This window comes from Sparassis crispa (assembly GCF_003851025.1).
Source record: "Sparassis crispa DNA, contig_000000F, whole genome shotgun sequence".
In the NCBI taxonomy this organism is placed as follows: domain Eukaryota; kingdom Fungi; phylum Basidiomycota; class Agaricomycetes; order Polyporales; family Sparassidaceae; genus Sparassis; species Sparassis crispa.
Genome location: NW_020939747.1, coordinates 1,959,492 through 1,977,034, shown reverse-complemented (window position 1 = coordinate 1,977,034; position 17,543 = coordinate 1,959,492). Strand labels below are relative to the sequence as shown.

At 55.4% G+C, this 17,543-nt stretch overlaps 5 protein-coding genes across 5 annotated transcripts; 3 read left to right on the top strand and 2 right to left on the bottom strand.

The window, feature by feature from the left end:
- Nucleotides 1-82: 82 nt before the first annotated feature.
- SCP_0106840 (hypothetical protein) lies at nucleotides 83-3,292 on the top strand (the record flags this gene model as incomplete). The annotated part of the gene is made up of 2 exons (XM_027752914.1): nucleotides 83-1,531; nucleotides 1,634-3,292. The coding sequence occupies 2 exons, from the start codon at nucleotides 83-85 to the stop codon at nucleotides 3,290-3,292; spliced, it is 3,108 nt and encodes a 1,035-aa protein (XP_027608715.1).
- Nucleotides 3,293-6,387: 3,095 nt separating this feature from the next.
- Nucleotides 6,388-11,057, top strand: SCP_0106830 (predicted protein; the record flags this gene model as incomplete). Its single annotated transcript, XM_027752913.1, has 10 exons — nucleotides 6,388-6,816; nucleotides 6,877-8,946; nucleotides 9,015-9,338; nucleotides 9,395-9,454; nucleotides 9,509-9,754; nucleotides 9,810-10,163; nucleotides 10,216-10,353; nucleotides 10,402-10,514; nucleotides 10,566-10,707; nucleotides 10,761-11,057. The coding sequence occupies 10 exons, from the start codon at nucleotides 6,388-6,390 to the stop codon at nucleotides 11,055-11,057; spliced, it is 4,173 nt and encodes a 1,390-aa protein (XP_027608714.1).
- Nucleotides 11,058-11,203: 146 nt separating this feature from the next.
- SCP_0106820 (Multifunctional cytochrome P450 monooxygenase af510) lies at nucleotides 11,204-13,292 on the bottom strand (the record flags this gene model as incomplete). The annotated part of the gene is made up of 11 exons (XM_027752912.1): nucleotides 11,204-11,309; nucleotides 11,357-11,500; nucleotides 11,554-11,676; nucleotides 11,735-11,819; nucleotides 11,873-12,062; nucleotides 12,123-12,257; nucleotides 12,306-12,418; nucleotides 12,466-12,608; nucleotides 12,664-12,846; nucleotides 12,910-13,042; nucleotides 13,112-13,292. 11 exons carry the CDS (start codon nucleotides 13,290-13,292, stop codon nucleotides 11,204-11,206), a joined length of 1,536 nt encoding a protein of 511 aa, XP_027608713.1.
- Nucleotides 13,293-13,491: 199 nt separating this feature from the next.
- On the bottom strand, nucleotides 13,492-14,431 carry SCP_0106810 (37S ribosomal protein S25, mitochondrial; the record flags this gene model as incomplete). The annotated part of the gene is made up of 2 exons (XM_027752911.1): nucleotides 13,492-13,975; nucleotides 14,031-14,431. 2 exons carry the CDS (start codon nucleotides 14,429-14,431, stop codon nucleotides 13,492-13,494), a joined length of 885 nt encoding a protein of 294 aa, XP_027608712.1.
- A 1,074-nt stretch (nucleotides 14,432-15,505) lies between these two features.
- SCP_0106800 (hypothetical protein) lies at nucleotides 15,506-17,328 on the top strand (the record flags this gene model as incomplete). The annotated part of the gene is made up of 2 exons (XM_027752910.1): nucleotides 15,506-16,649; nucleotides 16,703-17,328. The coding sequence occupies 2 exons, from the start codon at nucleotides 15,506-15,508 to the stop codon at nucleotides 17,326-17,328; spliced, it is 1,770 nt and encodes a 589-aa protein (XP_027608711.1).
- Between the last annotated feature and the right edge of the window lie 215 nt (nucleotides 17,329-17,543).

Genomic DNA, 17,543 nt, shown 5'->3' with positions numbered 1-17,543 from the left:
GGCCGTTGCCTGATCTGGCGGCGACGGTTGCCGTGCCCAGGTCGCCGCTCTCCATTATTCCTATTCTTCTCTCCTGCCCGCCATGTTCGCTCACGCCCACTCGGTCTCGCTCGACGACCAGACCGTGCTCACCTTTCTCCACAACGACAACGACGATGGCGACGACGACGATGATGATGACCGTGCAAAACAACTCTCCCCGTCTCCTCCTCCGCCCCCGTACTCGCCCGTCGACCATGCCCTCCCCACAAACTTCGCCAAGATGACCGCACACGACTCCCGTGTGGTGCGCCAGAGCCTCTTCAACGACCCCGCATTCTCTCCAGATCCCCGCGAAAACCCGCTCCTGATGTCGAGCATGTCTGGTTACGTCCAGCTTCCCGCTTCCACGCCCGTGATTTCTGCACAAGCTGTCGCCCCCGTCCTCACTCCTGCCTGGCAGCCCGTTCTCCCCATCCCGCTCGGTCACCAACCTGGCGTTGGCTTTCATCCTCTCCATCCTCGTCCCCCGTCCCCAGGTGTCGTCCCTCCCTTTCCCTCCTCATCTACTTCCTCGTCTCCCCCAGCCATCTATCGCAAACCTTATACCCCACAAATATCTACATCCTCCACTGCCCCACCCCAGATCTTCTGGCAGCCCCCCTCCATCTCCTCCGAATCTAGCTCCAGCTCTTCCCCGCTAAACACCCCCTTCATACCGCCTCACAATATACCCGGTTTATCTAATTCTTCATTCTTCTCTCCGTATCCCTCCTCCGTGGACACTGCACCTACATCTGCCGAATCTAGTTCCCTCAGGTCCTCCGTGCCCAGCGAGTACTTTCCCGCCAGCAGGTCGTCTTTCCCAAATGGTACACCGCTATCCACATCAGATGCGATCCCGGCGATCACCCCAGCGCATACACCAGCACCCGCAGCTCCGTCGCTCATTTCTGTGCAGGCACAGGCTCCATCTAACGCTCCACTTACGTCTACCCTACTGACACCTGCGCCGCCCCCATCTGCACCCGTACCAACATCGCTATCCGCACTAACGCCGCCATCGGCACCTGCACCCGCCCCCTCTCCCATCACCCCCGCGCGCCCCTTCCCGCCCTCACACATCTCCGCCGCCGAGCTCCGCGCACGGCCCCCGCCCCCCGCAGAGGCGGCGCTCTCCCGCAGCGTCTCCGCGCCCTTCCCCTCCAGCTCTCAGCCCCAGCCCCAGCGCACGCTCGCCCACACCAACAGTCTCAGCCCGGGCCAGATCCAGCCGACCCGCAGCCGGCGCCCGAGCAACGCCGCGCTCGACCTCGACCGCGTCGACGAGCTCGACGAGACCGACCCGCGCGGCCTCGCCTGGCACCACGATGGCCCGTACGAGGCCATCAAGCGCGGGCTCAGCCAGCGCGGCGGCGTCGCGCCCCAGCCGCTGCTCCCCCAGTCCCAGGCGCAGGGTCCGGCGTCGGCGCATCCTCAGCAGCAGCATCACCACACGCACATGCACAAGCGGCCGCCGGGGCCCGCGCAGGTGCATGCGCAGAAGCGGGAGGTGCGTCCGTTGTGCTCGTTACGCGTCTGTGGCGCCGGGCGCTGACTGCGATATATGTGTCTGCTTCGCGCGCGTCGTCGTCGACTGTGGAATATTGTGTAGGCGGCGCGCAGGAAACACGTCGACCCCGCGACGACGTCCTTCGGGATCTCGCCCGGCCAGATCTTTCCCTCGTTCTCGCCCTATCAGTCCCCGCCCGCACTCGACGTGCAGCCGCCGTTGATCCCGCAGCCTCTGCAGCCCCGCCGGATGCCGTCCGAGCCGCTTTCACAACGTCCAGCGCTGGCGGTACAGCAGCAGCAGCAGCAGCAGCAGCATCCCTCGCCGCGGTTCCAAGCTGAACAGCGGCCGCAACCCCAGCAGCAGCGACCACCTCGGTTCCAGGCTGAACAGCAGCAGCAACGCCCGCCGCGGTTGCAGGCTGATCAGCAGTTTGAGGCCCACCATCACCATCACCAGCATCACCACCAGCAGGGCGTCGTCTATGATCAGTATGCGCAAGCGCGTTCTACGCCTCTACAGCAGGTGCTGCCGCCCCCGCGGCCTGAGCCTCAGTCTCAACAACAGCAGCAGCAGGAGGCTCTGGTTTATGATCAGTACGCTGCAGTGCCCCGCGAACCCGAGCCTCAGAATGCCTATGGGCGTGCGCGGGCGTCTTCGCGGTCCCCTCAGCCTCCGCCGCAGGTTCATGCGCAACCTCAGCAGCTCCACCACCACCATCATCATCATCAGCAACCTCCGTACGAGATGCAGCCGCAGCCTCGATACCAGTCGCCCCAGCAGGCTCAATACCAAATGCGGCGCCACTCGCTCATGGCCTCTCCGTCAGGCTCGCTCACGCCGCCGCAATACCCCTCGCCCGCGCCGTCCCCTGCCGAGTACGCCCCGCCGGGGCGGCGATCGTATCTGTCGCCTTCGGATGCGCAGGTGCAGGTGCAGGTACCCGGACCCCGTGTGCCGCAGCCCGCCCAGAACGGGTACCCCGTTCAGCAAGCCCCGGCTCGCAGGCAATCGCGCTCTTCCTCGGAGCTGCAGGCGCAGTACCCGCCCCGGCGCTCGAGCATGTCTCCGTTGGAGCCGCAGGGACAGTACCCTCCACGGCACTCGAGCATGTCCCCGTCAGAGCCCCGGGGACACGCCTATCCCGCACAACAACAGCCCGCACCGCCGCCGCCGCCCCTCCGCCCCTCTGCCTCCCGTGTGCGCTTCGAGCCCGTCGGGATCCTCGCGCCGGACATCGCGCTCCCGCCGCCGTCGGTCAGCTCGCACCAGTCGCAGGCGTCCCTCCCGCCGCGCCACATCCCGAAGCGCCTCGTGATGCCCGCGCCGCTGCAGCCGTTCGAGGAGCTGCGGCGGCGCCGCGTGTCGCCCGCGCGTGTGGCCCCCGCGAACGGCGTCGCGGACCTCGCGCGCGCGCACACGTACTCGACGCCCGCGGCCCACGCTGCGCCGCTCCCGAGCGCGGTGGCGGCGCGCAGCCAGAGCCAGAGCGTGGGCATGAGCCTCAGCCAGGCGCGCGCGCAGGCGATCCCGATGGTGAGCGCGCCGAATGTGCTGAGGAAGCGCGTGAGCGTGATTGGGGCGCCGATGCATGGGGAGGCCCCCGCGTCTGCTCATGCGCATGCGCATGTGCGCGCGCCGCCGCCTGTGCAGCATGTGCCGTCGGCGAATGCGAACGCGGGGGAGAGGGAGCGGGAGCGGTTGGCGGCTGTTGCCAACGCGGCGAGGGGTTTAGGGAAGAAGCTGAGCAAGAGGCGGTGAGTGTGGTCAGAGCCGAACCTTCGTTGCTTTTCTTTCGTTGTTTTTTTTTCTGGTTTTGGTTACGTTTCTTCTTTGGATTGGGATTGGGTTGTGTTGTTTTGTCCTGCGCGGGTGAATTCTTGTTCGTTCGGACTGTCGTCGGGCATCTGAACTTTTCGCTGCTGTGTGCACTGTGCCTAATCCCCTAATCGCGTCGTATGTTATCTCAGCTGTGCATCCCCGTCTTATTTCGCCTGTTTCGAACTTTGATCTGCACGTCCTAGACGCACATGCATGGCCCGTCCACACGCCCAACGCCCAACTTGCTACCCTACTTAGCCCACTGGCTGATATATTATTTGCTGTCGGTGTTTACCTAGTCGTTGTATATGTAGTCTTCTGACCAGCCATCATCTATAGCTGCTACCTGCTCTATTTCGTAGAACCTACGGTGCGTTATCGTCTGCACGGTCCTCCGACCCGAAATTCTATCGTATCATCTAGGTGTAGAATGTATCATATGGCACGTACACAGCGCCACTGGCGTGATGCTTGGAGGTCGTCGGATGCTGTGCCGTTGAACAGAAGTCACACAACGGCAGACCGATATCCGCTGGCAGGAGTGGAAGTCGACATCAGAGTGGTTATCGCTGTTTCCCTGCACGGCAGCCCTCGCCGCGATGTGTGTGACGACAGGGAGGGAAGATGCGATGTTCGTGGTCCAGGGGTGCCTTTACGTTCGACCCGAACGCGTGTGCCCCCCGACCACAATTCGCCGTCGCCCTATTGAGAATGCGATAGCCTCGTGGCCCCGCAGCGCCTAGCAGCAAAACGATCTGCGACCGTGCATCCTTGGACTACAGCGGGCGTCGTCGCCTGCTGCCGAAGAATATCGACCGGAGCGGTACGTTACGCATCTTTCCATTGGAGATGGAAGGCTCAGAACTGCGTCCGCGGGCTGACGCCAACCGCGTGGTTATCGTGTCCTGCGAGCGCGACAAACTCAACGTACTGTACCCGGGTCACTCCATCTTCGTGCAGAAGCTGCTGGGCCGCGACCGTGCTGGGTCCCGGACAGTGCCCATAGTGCGTCCCTTGTATGGTGCCGGGTCATTCTTCGGCACGCGTTTAGGCTTTGGGCACACCTGCGGCACGATTTTTGCGCATTGAGACATCGCAGATCCAGAACGATACAGTTTTGCAGGACCTTGCCGTGGTCACCGCCTTCTACGACATTTACCAAGTCGGGCGGAGTTGGGCGAAGCCATCAAAGAACTGTGAGGTCTATTTTGTGATGACGGTCATCGGATCTAATCTTGTGAGCTTGAGAGACAGTTGCTCACCTCACAGTCTCACACGGAACACGCTCAACTCCAGCAGCTTACGTGAATAGGAACGTCAAATGACAGTGCCATTTTGCATCCATGCATGCCTCCCTTCTGGGGAGAAACCGGTGGTGACTTGGAAATGACGTCCGTACCGTTGAGCCTCGTAACACCAGGATAGGGCGCTGTGTTGATCGCACGGAAATACCTGTAGACATTGAGGTATCGGGGCCCCCGCCTTAAAAACAGCGGAGAATAATATCAATGAAATTGCACGTCAGCATTTTTCTTCAGGCAGGCCTCACATTCCAAGTCACAGTTCACTCACTTTGATCGAGAACCTCCCCGAGAACCTCCCCGTACACTCTCATTCTCGGTGAGCCACGAAGTACACTGCTGGTGTTCTCCTTATTCCCTCTTTTTCTTGGTACATCCGCGCGAGCCTGGTGAATGCACCTGTGGAAGTGAGCAGGTTGCATATGAGTAGATGGGACCCAATTGGTTGCACCGTTCAGGCAACTATTACTCCAGCCCGGGTGTATACAGCGTTCACGCTATCAACCAAGTCGAAGATGGAGGTGAGAGTTGAGTAATGGTACGTACTTCTATGTGAGCAGACCTTTATGAACTGCCTTGCACTGATTATCCCCATCAATACGAGGGCTACGAGATGATCGCTCATGACGTTGTAAATCTCCTGACTTATGAGTCAAGTCACCGACAGGGAATTTCATTCCCAACATGCAGCAGTGAGTTCTCTGAGCTCGAGTCAGGTTCTGTATAGGGAGATGATAGCCCTCGAAGCTGACCGTGTTATCTAAGATACTATCGGTGAATTCTGCGGTAAGTTTTAATACTACATGCCGGAGATTACACCTCACCTGGAGGCATCCAGCTTCCGTCATCCACCATCACCCACACGGCGCGTCTGTTGATGGATTTGTTGCACGCGACCATAAGGCAATTAGATGTGTACTTGTACTGCCTCACCATGACATCGAATCAATAAAAGATATCTTGGCACGTATGACGAAAGGAGGGATACCATGGCTGCTCAGTTCACCTGTGTACCAAGGTGGACTGTTCCATAACGCGGTCCGCATATCTCGACATGATGAACATAGCCAGGGTTCGGGATATATGATACAGCGAAGTGAAGGGTTTCGGAGATTGACTCCACGTGTTACAGGTACGTTGAGGACAACCGTCCGTCGCGGGCCGCACTGAAGTCTCTGCGACGTTGGTGAGCAGTGAGCCCAGGCCGAAAATAGCGAGCAGAGTCGCGGCAGACCACGGCAGGCGGTGCACCATGATGTATATGGGTTATCTTCGCATCCCCGACGATGATCTGCTTGAGTGCCGGTCTGTGGCACTTACATCGCGTAGAGAGCATGTCGCGACTCACGTGCAGCACGCGGTACGTGTAATGGGCGGCTATGGTAGTCCTCCTCCTACGCTTGCACCTCGTTGACTGGGGACGCAGACCATATGTCTCCTGAGTGCGTACACAAAGCTCCTAAGTTACCGTGATTATCACGCGACAGCAACGAGATGTCTCACCACGCCGTTACCAGGACCGCCCATCGCATGCAATACAGAGCGCAGCGGCTTCTTTTAAGACTTGCGACTCTCACATTGCACCTTCACGCAACCCTCGCTCACTTCATCGTGAAGCTCCCTGATAGCATCTTCATCAGTATTCATTCAAGCATCCGTCCAACAGCCCTCCTGTGGCCCAGAGACCCCACCTGACGATCCGCACGCCTCATCTTCGATAAGTACTCACCTCCTATGCCGCCCAAGGACATGTCCCCTGCTCCCTCCCTATCCCGCCACTCCTCTTTGGTCGAACGTATCTCATCCGCGATACCACGCCCTCGCTTGACAAGTCTCCGCTCGCGCAAGTCGAACTCCTCCATGTCATCTGTAAACGCCAAGGCCGGCAGGAAATCCAACGGAAACTACACACCTTATGCAGTATACCAGCAGACCATGTTTCCAGCCATCCTCCGCGATGCAGATGCAACCGCAAAGCTCCTCGAGACCATTCTCGACAGCCCTTCCGGGCGTCGCTCGCTGTACCGTCTTGCGCGCACATGCAAAGCCCTGAAGGAGCCCGCGCTCGACTTGCTATGGCGCGACTTGGATTCGCTTGCGCCACTTATCGCTCTCTTCCCTAATACTCTGCTCAAGCGTGCCCGTCGCCCGGGCCTAGGCCTGGTACGCTTTCTCTCCCTGTCCGCGCGCGACCAATCTCACCCTCCATCCATCTCCGTACAGGCTAAGAACCCTGTGCCGGAAGACTGGACAGCACTCCTTGCCTACGGGGAACGTGTGCGCAGCATCGTATATGCCGAGAGTGTGGGTAACATCTCCCCGTCGATCTTCCCAATCTTCGAGGAGCTGCGTCCGAGGAATTGGCTTCTGCCCAACCTCACGTCCCTCACGTGGAAGTCTGAGACGGCCTCGGGACTCGAGCGTTGCCGCCTCTTCTTGGGTCCGGAGCTTCAAAACATTGTCCTGGAGGTTGGAACGAAGCACCCGAAGCTGAATGATTTGCTCGTGGAAGTGGCAGGACATGCTCGACTCTCGTCCCTGTCCTTCACTCTGCACACCAACCTTCCGGATGATTTCACCGACACCTTCCACGATAATATTGGCCTGGAACGGCTCGCCCTGACTGCGCCTGGAGCGCTGTCTTCCAGAGTGGGCAAGTGGGCTTCTAATCTCCCTGTATTGCATAGTCTGCAGCTGGATCTCACCGGGCGCACGACGACCGCGGTGGAGGGTTTCTTCGACGATATTGATCCTGGATCGGGATATTCCACGCCCAGTTCTGTTGGTGGTAGTGGTGGTACGGACAGCGGCGTTTTCTCTGGTGACGAGCTAGACTTTTCTGAAATCCGCAAATCTGCAGTGCGACTGACGCACGTCGGACCAAGCCACACCGCGTTCGCACAGCTGACACAACTGCAGCTGAGTGGTGAAGCTGCGAACATAGCCATGTTCCTGAAACACCTCGGCAGTCCGCTCAGCCAGCTTGAGCTTGCAATGGATGATCCGCCGGCTCCAGACGACTGGCAGGAGATGTGCGCGCTGGTTTGCGAACGGTACGCAAGCTCTCTGCGTGCGCTGCGCATCGGACCCACGAGCGCGTCGCGTTTCAATGAGCTAGTCCGTTCCACATCGCGGGGTGGAGATGCTCCCGTTCGTCACCTCCCCTTGACACATCTCGACGCTCTGCCGCAGTTGCAACGTCTCGACATCGATCTTCCCGAGTCCGTGGTGTTCCACGATGCCGACATCACGCATCTTGCGCATGTCTGTCCCGCTCTGGAGGTACTCCGACTGTGTCCCCTCGCACGATTTCCCCCAATCACCGGTCCACCATCCTTGACTCTCGACAGTCTGACCTCACTGACACGTCAATGCCGTCGTTTGCATACCTTGGCAGTTGTTGTCAATGGGCTCGAGGGTTCTAAGGAGACATTTTCCATGCGAGAAGTGTCTTCGCGGTCCTTGCTGCGACTGCAACTCGGCCATTCTTGGATCAAGGATCCGCTCCAGATGGCTATCCTCATCAGCCATCTCGCACCATACCTTGAATCACTTAAGTGGTTCAACGAAAAGAATCGCGCAGGTGTGGTGGAAACCAATGCTGTTGCATGGCAGAAGGTCTCGGAATTCCTCCCGCACATCCAAGGTGTACGCTTGATGGAAAGGAGTTTGCAGGAACAGCCACAATTACAGCCACAGCAGCCGGTTTACGTCCCACCAGAGACTGCCGAAAAGGAGGTCGATGCCAGCGTGAGCACCACAGATAGAGGGATAACAGCTCAGCCTGAGCTTGTCGAGGACTCGGTCCAGGTGGAGGTGGAAGTCGTCGACTTTTCCACGCAGGCAAGGCCAGAGACGTCTGAGATATCCATCGATGCGACACCAGTCCTCTGTGACGCAGAAGTCATGGTCGTTCCAGACGTCGCGGAACAGTCTGTAGCCGTCCATCCAGATACATCTGAGAAGGAGGTGGATATGGCGCCATTAGATGTTCTCGCAAGATCAAATGAACTCACGAGTACAGAGGATCATTCGTCCCACACCCTCCCCTTCCTCCCATCAGCCAGCGGCTTGATCTCTCTCACCTACATGGTGGTCCGCTTCTACACTATGCCAATCCGATATATGTTTTCCTTCATGCCTTCACTGCCAAAATTCTCTCGCTCCCCTGCACAAGCAGAATCGAAGCCAGATTTTTCAGTACCAGGAGATATGTCGCAAGAAGGGAGCGGGAGTGGTGGGGAGAAGCCTGAGAGTCGGATGGATGCAAGTTCGTTGGACTACATCTCCCCTGTTTGTCAATGATTTTTTATACGACTATGTCCTATGCTCATATGTACTACGTGCTGGCACTCACCTAGGACACTGACTATGCTTATGCCTCTATGAATGCTGTCATTTCACCAGCGGAAACTACGTCTCAGGGAGAGGTAGCAAGAGCGTCCGAGAAGGTCGCGTCGACAGACACGCGTGACAAGCACGTGAGCGCAAGCGGTTCCCAGAAAGGAAAGTATGAAAGAGACGTAAGCGCGACGCGTAGTCTACCGACATACCTCAACGTCCAACTCCGTATCACTAGTCCACTACCTCCGTCTCCCTACATCATGGCCGAACCCAGAAAACAGGAGAAAGACTACACGAAGGAGGTTGACGAACTTCTGCTCGAGACCAAGGTACTTGCCCAGGTGCGTGTGTCGTCCAACCGCTCTCCATCGTATTAAACCACGGACATTCAAGCAAGTCTGGCAAATTGCAAGATGCTCTTGACAAACTCTTTGCGATAGAGAAGCAGGCCCGTAATGTGCGTATACTGCTAAGCTTGTATCTCGGTGCTTGTTGCAACGTCTATTCCTAGGCTTCGGACATGGCTTCTACCATTCGCCTTGTGAAAGAAATCCTAGAACTGTGCTATACAGCACACGACCACGCACTACTGAACTCCAGCATCATTAATCTCAGCAAAAAGCACGGCCAGCTGAAGACTGCCATTACCGCCATGGTAGAGCAAGCCATGGGATGGCTGGAAGAAATCCGGACACGCGAGGGTACCGATAAGTGGCTGGAACTCATTGAGACGTTGAGGACTGTAACCGAGGGAAAGGTGTGTTTGGTGCCACTATTCTCTTCGTCTGCATGTCGTCATCTCGATGTTGTAGATTTTCTTGGAAACACCTCGTGCGCGCGTCACACTTCTTCTCGCTCATTATCATGAATCGCTTGCCAACTCCCCAACACCGACGTCACCACCACCTAAGGAATCCTTGCAGACCGCTTCCGACCTTCTGTCTGATCTACAAGTAGAGACATATTCGTCGATGGAACGTCGGGAGAAGACACAGTTCATTCTCGAGCAGATGCGATTGTTGATCGCAGTCGCGAGGCAGAAGGATACGGAAATAGGTCAGGAAGGCAAAAGGGATTCAATCGGTGGTGGTGAGGCGGAATGGGTGAAGGTCAGGGTTGGCGGGAGGAAAGTCAACGAAGAATTCTTGAAGGACAAGGAAAATGAGGTTCGTCCGGATCCGTCCATGAGTATTCAAGGTCGACTTATCTTCCTTACAGGACCTTAAACTCAAGTACTACGAAATGATGATCCAGTATGCTCTCAAGCATAGCGCATACCTTGACGCCGCGAAGTACTTCCATAAAGTATGGGACACACCGTCAATCAAGGAAGATGAGAAAGGTCGAGGACTGCAGGTGTGTGCGCATCTCACGTGCACGAAATGATTCTCATGTTGCTGTTAGGCACTCGAGCACATTGTCTTTTACATTGTTCTTGCCCCACATGACAACGAGCAGTCTGATATGCTGCATCGTATTTTCGAAGATCCTGCCTTGAAGAATCTCGACCTTCACTAGTACGCGTTGTGCACCCACGTATGAACTATGTCATGCTAATCCATCAATAGTTCCCTGGTAAAGTGCTTCACAACCGTGGAGATCATGCGATGGCCAGGCATTGAGGAGCTGTATGGTCCCCATCTCAAAATGACGGGCGTCTTCAGGGAACCCAAGTTGTGGGAAGATCTCCACATGCGAGTGATTGAGCACGTGGGTCATCAGCTAACCTTGCCCTCTAATTCGATCTCATAGCGCGTTCTCAGAACATCCGTATTGTGGCGAAGTACTACACGCGAATAACTCTGGCCCGCCTAACGGATCTTCTCGACTTGCCTGCACAACAAGCGGAGGAGACCCTTTGTCGACTCGTTGTCTCTGGCACAGTATGGGCGCGGATCGACCGGCCGGTAGGCATAGTCAACTTCCGCAGCGACAAGAGTGCAGAAGACGTGATGAACGATTGGAGTTCAGACATGAAGCAGCTGCTCAGTCTAGTCGAGAAGACATGGATGGGAGTGAACGCTGCTCATGCCGCGCAGTCGCGAGCAGTGAAAGCGTAGTGTTTACATGTTGTAGCACTTTTTCATGGACAGTATTTTCCTCTCCCTCAGCCGCTAGCGAGTTGGTTGGCCTCCCTCAGTTGCGAACCGAAGATGCCTACGCCCTTATGTGTACAAAATTGCAACCATGAAGTGCTACCTCAAACTTAAGAACTAAACCACGTCGAATGCCAACCCTCGGGCAGCGCTAGAATCAGTGAGCGAGCCTGCGAAGAACGACAGGTGATCGTGCATTTGAACGGTAGAGGACGCCTGCGCGAACATCAATACCATTACGTTATCTCCAAAGTCAAACGCACCTTGCACTTCCCGCGGTCCAACGTGGTTCAGGAATATACTCCGAGCCGTGTTCATCTCTCGGATTCGATATCGTGAACGCCGCAGCAATCAAGGCAACTGCAATAAATACTGAGGCTTCCCCCACAGCTTTTCCCGGACAAACACTGTACGCCTGTTGACTTAGTGCGCCATGAAGGCGAAATCAGACCTTGCACACCGTTTTCCCCAGCCAAAGGCCATGTTGACAATATTGCTAGCATATTCACTGTCCGGACCCAAAAATCGTGAGGGATTAAACACTTCGGGATTAGGGAATGTTTCTGGGTCGTGAAGAATAGCCCTGTGGGTGCAAAAAATGTGAATGTGATGTGCTACGCTTCTGAAACCGGAGATCGGACCATAAATTGCCTGTTACCGATGAGCCTGCAGGGATATCGAACCCTTTATATGTGTCGTCGTCGATACTCGCATGAGGAAAGGCACCTACAAGAGCCTGTTACTTCAAAGTGTCGCTGAGAAAATATGAAGATTCCTACCCAGTGGAACTATTGCATTCCAACGAAAAACCTCCTTCAATAGACATTCGATATATGGCAAGGAACTTCTGTCCTCAAATGTAGGAAGCCTGTCAGTCCCAACGACAGCGTCAAGCTCCTCCTGAACGCGCCTCTGTACGTCTGGGTACAGTGTCATGGCAAGGATAAATGTTCGTATGGAATTCGCAGTCTGGAATGCATGGTGTATCAGCCATGTAGCCTTGTCTGAATAGGCGGGTGCATGTCCTACCGTGTCGGAACCAGCACTGTAAAGATTGCCTGCGACGTCTCTGATTAACTCTTCCTGTTTTCGTGCCTCTGACTCATCTTCCGGCAGGTCTTGAAGTAGAGTCGCAACGAATGATGGACTGGCAGTTCCCCTTGCCTGATCAGGGATCAGTATCTCTGAGTACTACCTTACAAGTAGTCGTACCATGTCAGCCTTGACCTGCTGAAACGGGATATCTCTGAACTGGAAGTTCAGCTCTCTGAATTTTCGTACATCGCGCTGGAACGAAAACGGCATCCACTCAGGATAATGTGCAACTGCTGTACATGAGCAAATTGTTATTCGGGAGATGTGCACGACGCACGGATGGGAAACGCGTCCACCAGACGGTGCCATACGCGAGATATTGTTATGCGATTTCTCTGCGCAATTAGAGCTAGAAGAGGGTCATCTTTCTCTTTGCTACTGAGCCCGTATCCCATTTGCAACACTACATCGGCGGCAAATCTATAAACCGTTCCCTGAAGCTTGGACAGCTACATTGAGAGAGGAGAAGGCTGACAATTGAGCAATCGTGAAGAAATTTTGCGGAGACTCCAGTAATCTGCGAAGCATCTGGTATGCCGCCACAAGCTGCAATTGTTGCCATGAACGGACTTGGCCAACAAAGTACTTCTGGAAGAAAGCGCGGCGTTCTCGCCACGGCTCTCCTGCAAGAACCAAGAATGACCATTTCCAACCCATCCTGCGAGGGTGTCAGTTGTTCTGAGACGAAACGGGCCAGTCAAAACAAGGTAGCGGGACAAACACCTCGTTCGTCATGAAGGAATAAGGCCGTCCAGAATAATTCGCGGAACGTTTGTCAAGTATTTCTCTGGCAGCAGCAGCTGTATTTAACACGATCATATGTTTCCTGGCCCGTTTCAGGTGCATGATCTCCCCTGCATGAACATGTCATGGGAGTGCTACGGATGAGACCTTTGCCGGTCGTGCAAGATGATTCTACTTACCATATTCGTGCGGCCATTGCTCTAATACTTCAAGTGTGTGCTTGTCAAGATCGTTCCCGACGATGGGCAGAGACCTTGGGCCAGGCGGCAACCTTCGACGTTGCAGACTCCTTCGGTAGAAGTAGTACACAACACCTATAGCGGTGAGAGCCACTAGCCAATCGAGTCCAATGCCAGCCATAACGGCACTCAAGCCTGAACACGCTCACTTCATTAGAGGTCGCTACAGTCAAAGTCGGGGCACGGCGGCGCCACAACGCCGCACGTGCACTCAAAGTTCCCAATCGACTCTTCGTACATCGTGAATCAGAAGCCTAGAGTACTCTCTAATTATAATAAAGTGCTTGTGAAGCTAGAGATATACAGCGACTGCCCGCCAACTACGCTCGCGCCCTTATAGCCTCTGCCAAGGCGAAGGGATCCTTTTTGAAAGACGTCTTTTCCTCCGTAGTGAACGCGGTGGACGTCACACCAGCCCGCGTAAGTGTCCTCTCAGTCAACAACGGAGCATAAGTAGGCCGTATGCCTTCTTGCCACAACCGCACATACTCCTGCCCCTTCGTCCACGAGCCCGGCAAAGCACTTTCCACAATGGCCTTCCAGCGTTTACGAGCAGCATTCTCGTTAGCATCCTGCTCCCGAGTCTTCTCCCAAGTTTCCAACGCCTTGCCCTCCCTTTCGAAGGCAATATCGACTTGCGAGGGCCCGAGCTGCAAGCCGTAGTAATCCGCCTCAAGAAGGGCATACGACCGCGCAATATGTTGTTCGGAACGAAGAGAACGGAATTGGGCAACCGCAGAGGTATATGCATTGGTTAGTGGCTGGTCATGGTGCAAGTGCAGGTTGGCGGCATATCGAATGGCGCTGCACAGACATGTCGTAAGACAGTAGTGGGAGTCAGAGAAGATAGAATACTCACTCTTCTGGTGTTGGGTTTCGGCCCCTCTGTCTGAGTCTCGTCCATTCCTTCCCTTGTATGGGATGCTCATCCTCGATATGCGCGCCCTCCAGTAAGGTCGTAGGGCGGAACGCCTCGAATGGATGATCGCGGAAGAACTGTCTGCGAATCTCGTCCTCTACATATTGCACAGGTAATGGGTGTGGTTTCTCTATACGCGTTCTGCCTGAAGATGCATGTTTGACATGGGTATTCTTTGTGGGTAAGTCGTAGTTTGTGCGAGGAGGTGGATTTTTCGCTGGGAGTGGAAGTGGTGGATGGTCGAGGACAGCCTGATACCACAGAGGCTCGCGCCTGAGATAGTTTTGACGCAGTAGACGGGATGCCTGCTTGTGCACTTGTGAGGCAACCCGCTTCGACATTGTCGCCCCGGCTGTGCTCACTCGACACTCGACTTCAAGTTGTGCAGTCCATCGCGGTCTCCGCCACAAACCAAATAGACATCAATACATCTTCCCAACGGTTTGGTACCGGCATAGGCCGAAATGCTCGTCGCTGTCCTGGTTTGGCAACTGCAGTAGTACATCAGGCAGCGCAATCCGACCCATTCAGATTCCCTTCGCGGTGTTCACATGTTCGCCACCAATTCGCCACCTCTGGTTGGTAAGTATGTCACTGGAAGTGAGGTTTGAAGTCTTCTAGATCGCGGGATTATGTTTCCTGTTATCTATTGTGCAAATACGCTGGACTGGATTTGTTATCTCGATGTGCGGACCAATGTCTCCTAACTTGGTAGATCGCTCCATGATAGTAGGGTGTAGATAACGCGGCATGCTGGGCGGCCCCATGGGTCGTTCCAGCAGTTATAAAAGAGCAGCAGAATCCACAGGAGCTCTCCATCGCCAGCTACCCAACCAACCACCACACTCAGCTTTTAACCACCCCAGCCCCAACCAAGTTTACCATGGTACGCGACCACGGACTGCACCTCGGAGAGATTTCTTACCTGATTTCACTCATTTTTCCGCAGCCCGAACAGCCCCCTTCCAACGTTAAGTGCGCTGCCGCTGCCTCCGGTGTCGGGGCTTGCTCCTACCCCAGCTGCGCCTGCGGCGAGGCCCCGAAGGCTTAGACGCTGATCATCGCTCTGCGCGTCGTCCGAGTCGTGTCGCTGTTGGAGGAGTGCGCGTTGATTGAGTAGAGTTTTGCGGGATGTACGTTATCGGATGCAGTTGAAGGTGAAGGGGCGCGGAGTTATGGTGTTTGTAGAAATCGAAAATCCAAGTTGGTGATCGCGAAGCTGTGCTGAGATCTGCGAACGACCTTAAAATTTCTAGATCTCGAGGATATCTCAAGGATAGTCAGGACTCTACCAGTCTGAGCATGGGTGCCTGCGACCAATAGGATATCGTCTAATTGTGATCACAGCGCTGCGGTACTTGTGGTTTTGGGTCTAGCACTTTCTCCTGCTTATCCCTTCGTCGCGGTTGAGCTCAATGACGAGTCTGCCAGGATATGTGATACAGCATCCGTCGAGGGTGTTCCTCTCTACGACCACGGCACTCGGTGCCCTCGCGCTTTCCCCGAGTCCTCCCCTTATTCCGCTAATACTGTTGTTGGCGACTTTGCATCTACATCTTTACATGCTCATCCCCCGGCACAAAGTCCTATCTCATGGATCGGTTCAGGTGTTGTTCCTATCCGGGGCAGCTGGACTGGCGCACGTAGGACCGTCCTTTCAGGCGCTCTCGACCCCCGCCATCTCGTTCGTGTCCTTGGGGGTTATCTCATTTATCTCCTCCTCATTTGCATTGCTGTCCATTGTTCTGAGCTATTACGGTGGACGATTGACCCATTCACACTGGACACAAGCTCTGCTCTTTCCATCGATATGGGCGAGCACCTGGGGTATCGTCGCATACTCTAGCCCGGTTGGCCGGCTGGTGACATGGAGTCCCGTCGTCGGCTTGGGATACTACAACTGGATGCGAGAGATTTTTGGGCAGTACGGGATCGACTGGGTTGTTGCAGGTTGGGCCGTCGTTATTGCAGCTGCGGTTGGTCAGTGGCTGGTGGGTCCAGCTGGAGACGCAGACGTTGCATCGTCCGAACCAGAGCACCTGATCTCTCTTCCACTGGAGGGGCTTCCTGGCGGTCGCATATCCAAGGATTCCAAGTCCAAGCTTCGTCATATGTTAGTTTTGGCAGGATTCTTGGTCATACTCACTCTGCCATCGTTCTTCATGTCATCTCTACCTCTTCCGGTCAATTCCCCCGGCATCACACCTCTCGGTGTTGCATGCGCTCTCCCGTACCCTCATCGCTCTGGTCGGCGCAGAGATCCTCTGACCCTTCTGGACTTCATCATGGAGTCGCAGAGGTTGCAATCTCAATCGAACATCGTCCTTTGGCCGGAAGGTGCCGTCCGATTTGACACATTGGAACAGAAGCAGAGGGCGTTTCTCATGGCCCAGAGGAGCATGAATGCTGGCAGGTACTATGCAATTAGCTTTGAGGAATATGTACCTCCTCAGCCCTCTGATGACCAAGGAGTAGCCGGCATTCGGCGGAACGGTCTCGTTTTACTTGGCTCAACGGGACCACCCGTCTTCGAGTATTACAAGCGGAAGCTTGTACCCAGTATGTCTGTCTTGCATGCAAATGAATCTTATCTGATTGGATGTACAATGTAGTCGCAGAGTCGTTCTCCCTAACGTCATCTTCTGATCCGCCGACTATTTTCAACTTGGAGTTAGGTCCACCGAAAAGTTGGAACAAGACAACCTGGGCGCCAGGCAACCACACACGCCCCATACCGCTGACTGCTTCTATCTGTCTCGACTTCTCTTCTTCGTCGGCATTTGACGGTCTTCCATCCCGCCCCGCGCTCATCCTTGCACCTGCTCGCACCTGGCATATCGACGTTGGATATGCCATGTGGCAGCAGGCGAGGGCGCGCGCAGAGGAAATTGGCAGTACGGTCCTGTGGTGCGATGGGGGCGAAGGAGGCGTTAGCGGTATTGCCGGAGGCGGCATGCACGAGATCGTCCAGGTCGGACAGGGCTCCTGGACTCGGACGATCGGCGTGCATTGGCCATTCGACCAGCGCCTCACATTCTTCGCGCGTGGTGGAGACTATGCGGCTCTGGCTGCAATTTGGGCCATCCTTGGTGCTGGATGGGGAATAGAGTTCCTCAAGATCACTGGTTGTCACAATGGTCACAGGTTTGGGACCTGGATCATGGGGCAGCTGAGAAAGTTGCGTGCATTGCGCTCGCCGCATGAGAGGGATCAAGAAATATTGATTGATGATTCGTGAGTTCTTCTTCGATTCGCAGTGTCAGATCCAACGAGCCAGCTATGTACGTGTCCTCTCGAATTGCTACTTGCTAGGTGAGCTCTTGAGTCTGAATAGTATTGTTAAATGTTGTGCAAGTCACCGGCGTTCGTTGTTAATAGTACGTTCGACTAGCGATCAACTTTCAAACTGTGTTGATCGTCGTTCTTCGTTCTTGAACATAATGGTACCTTTTT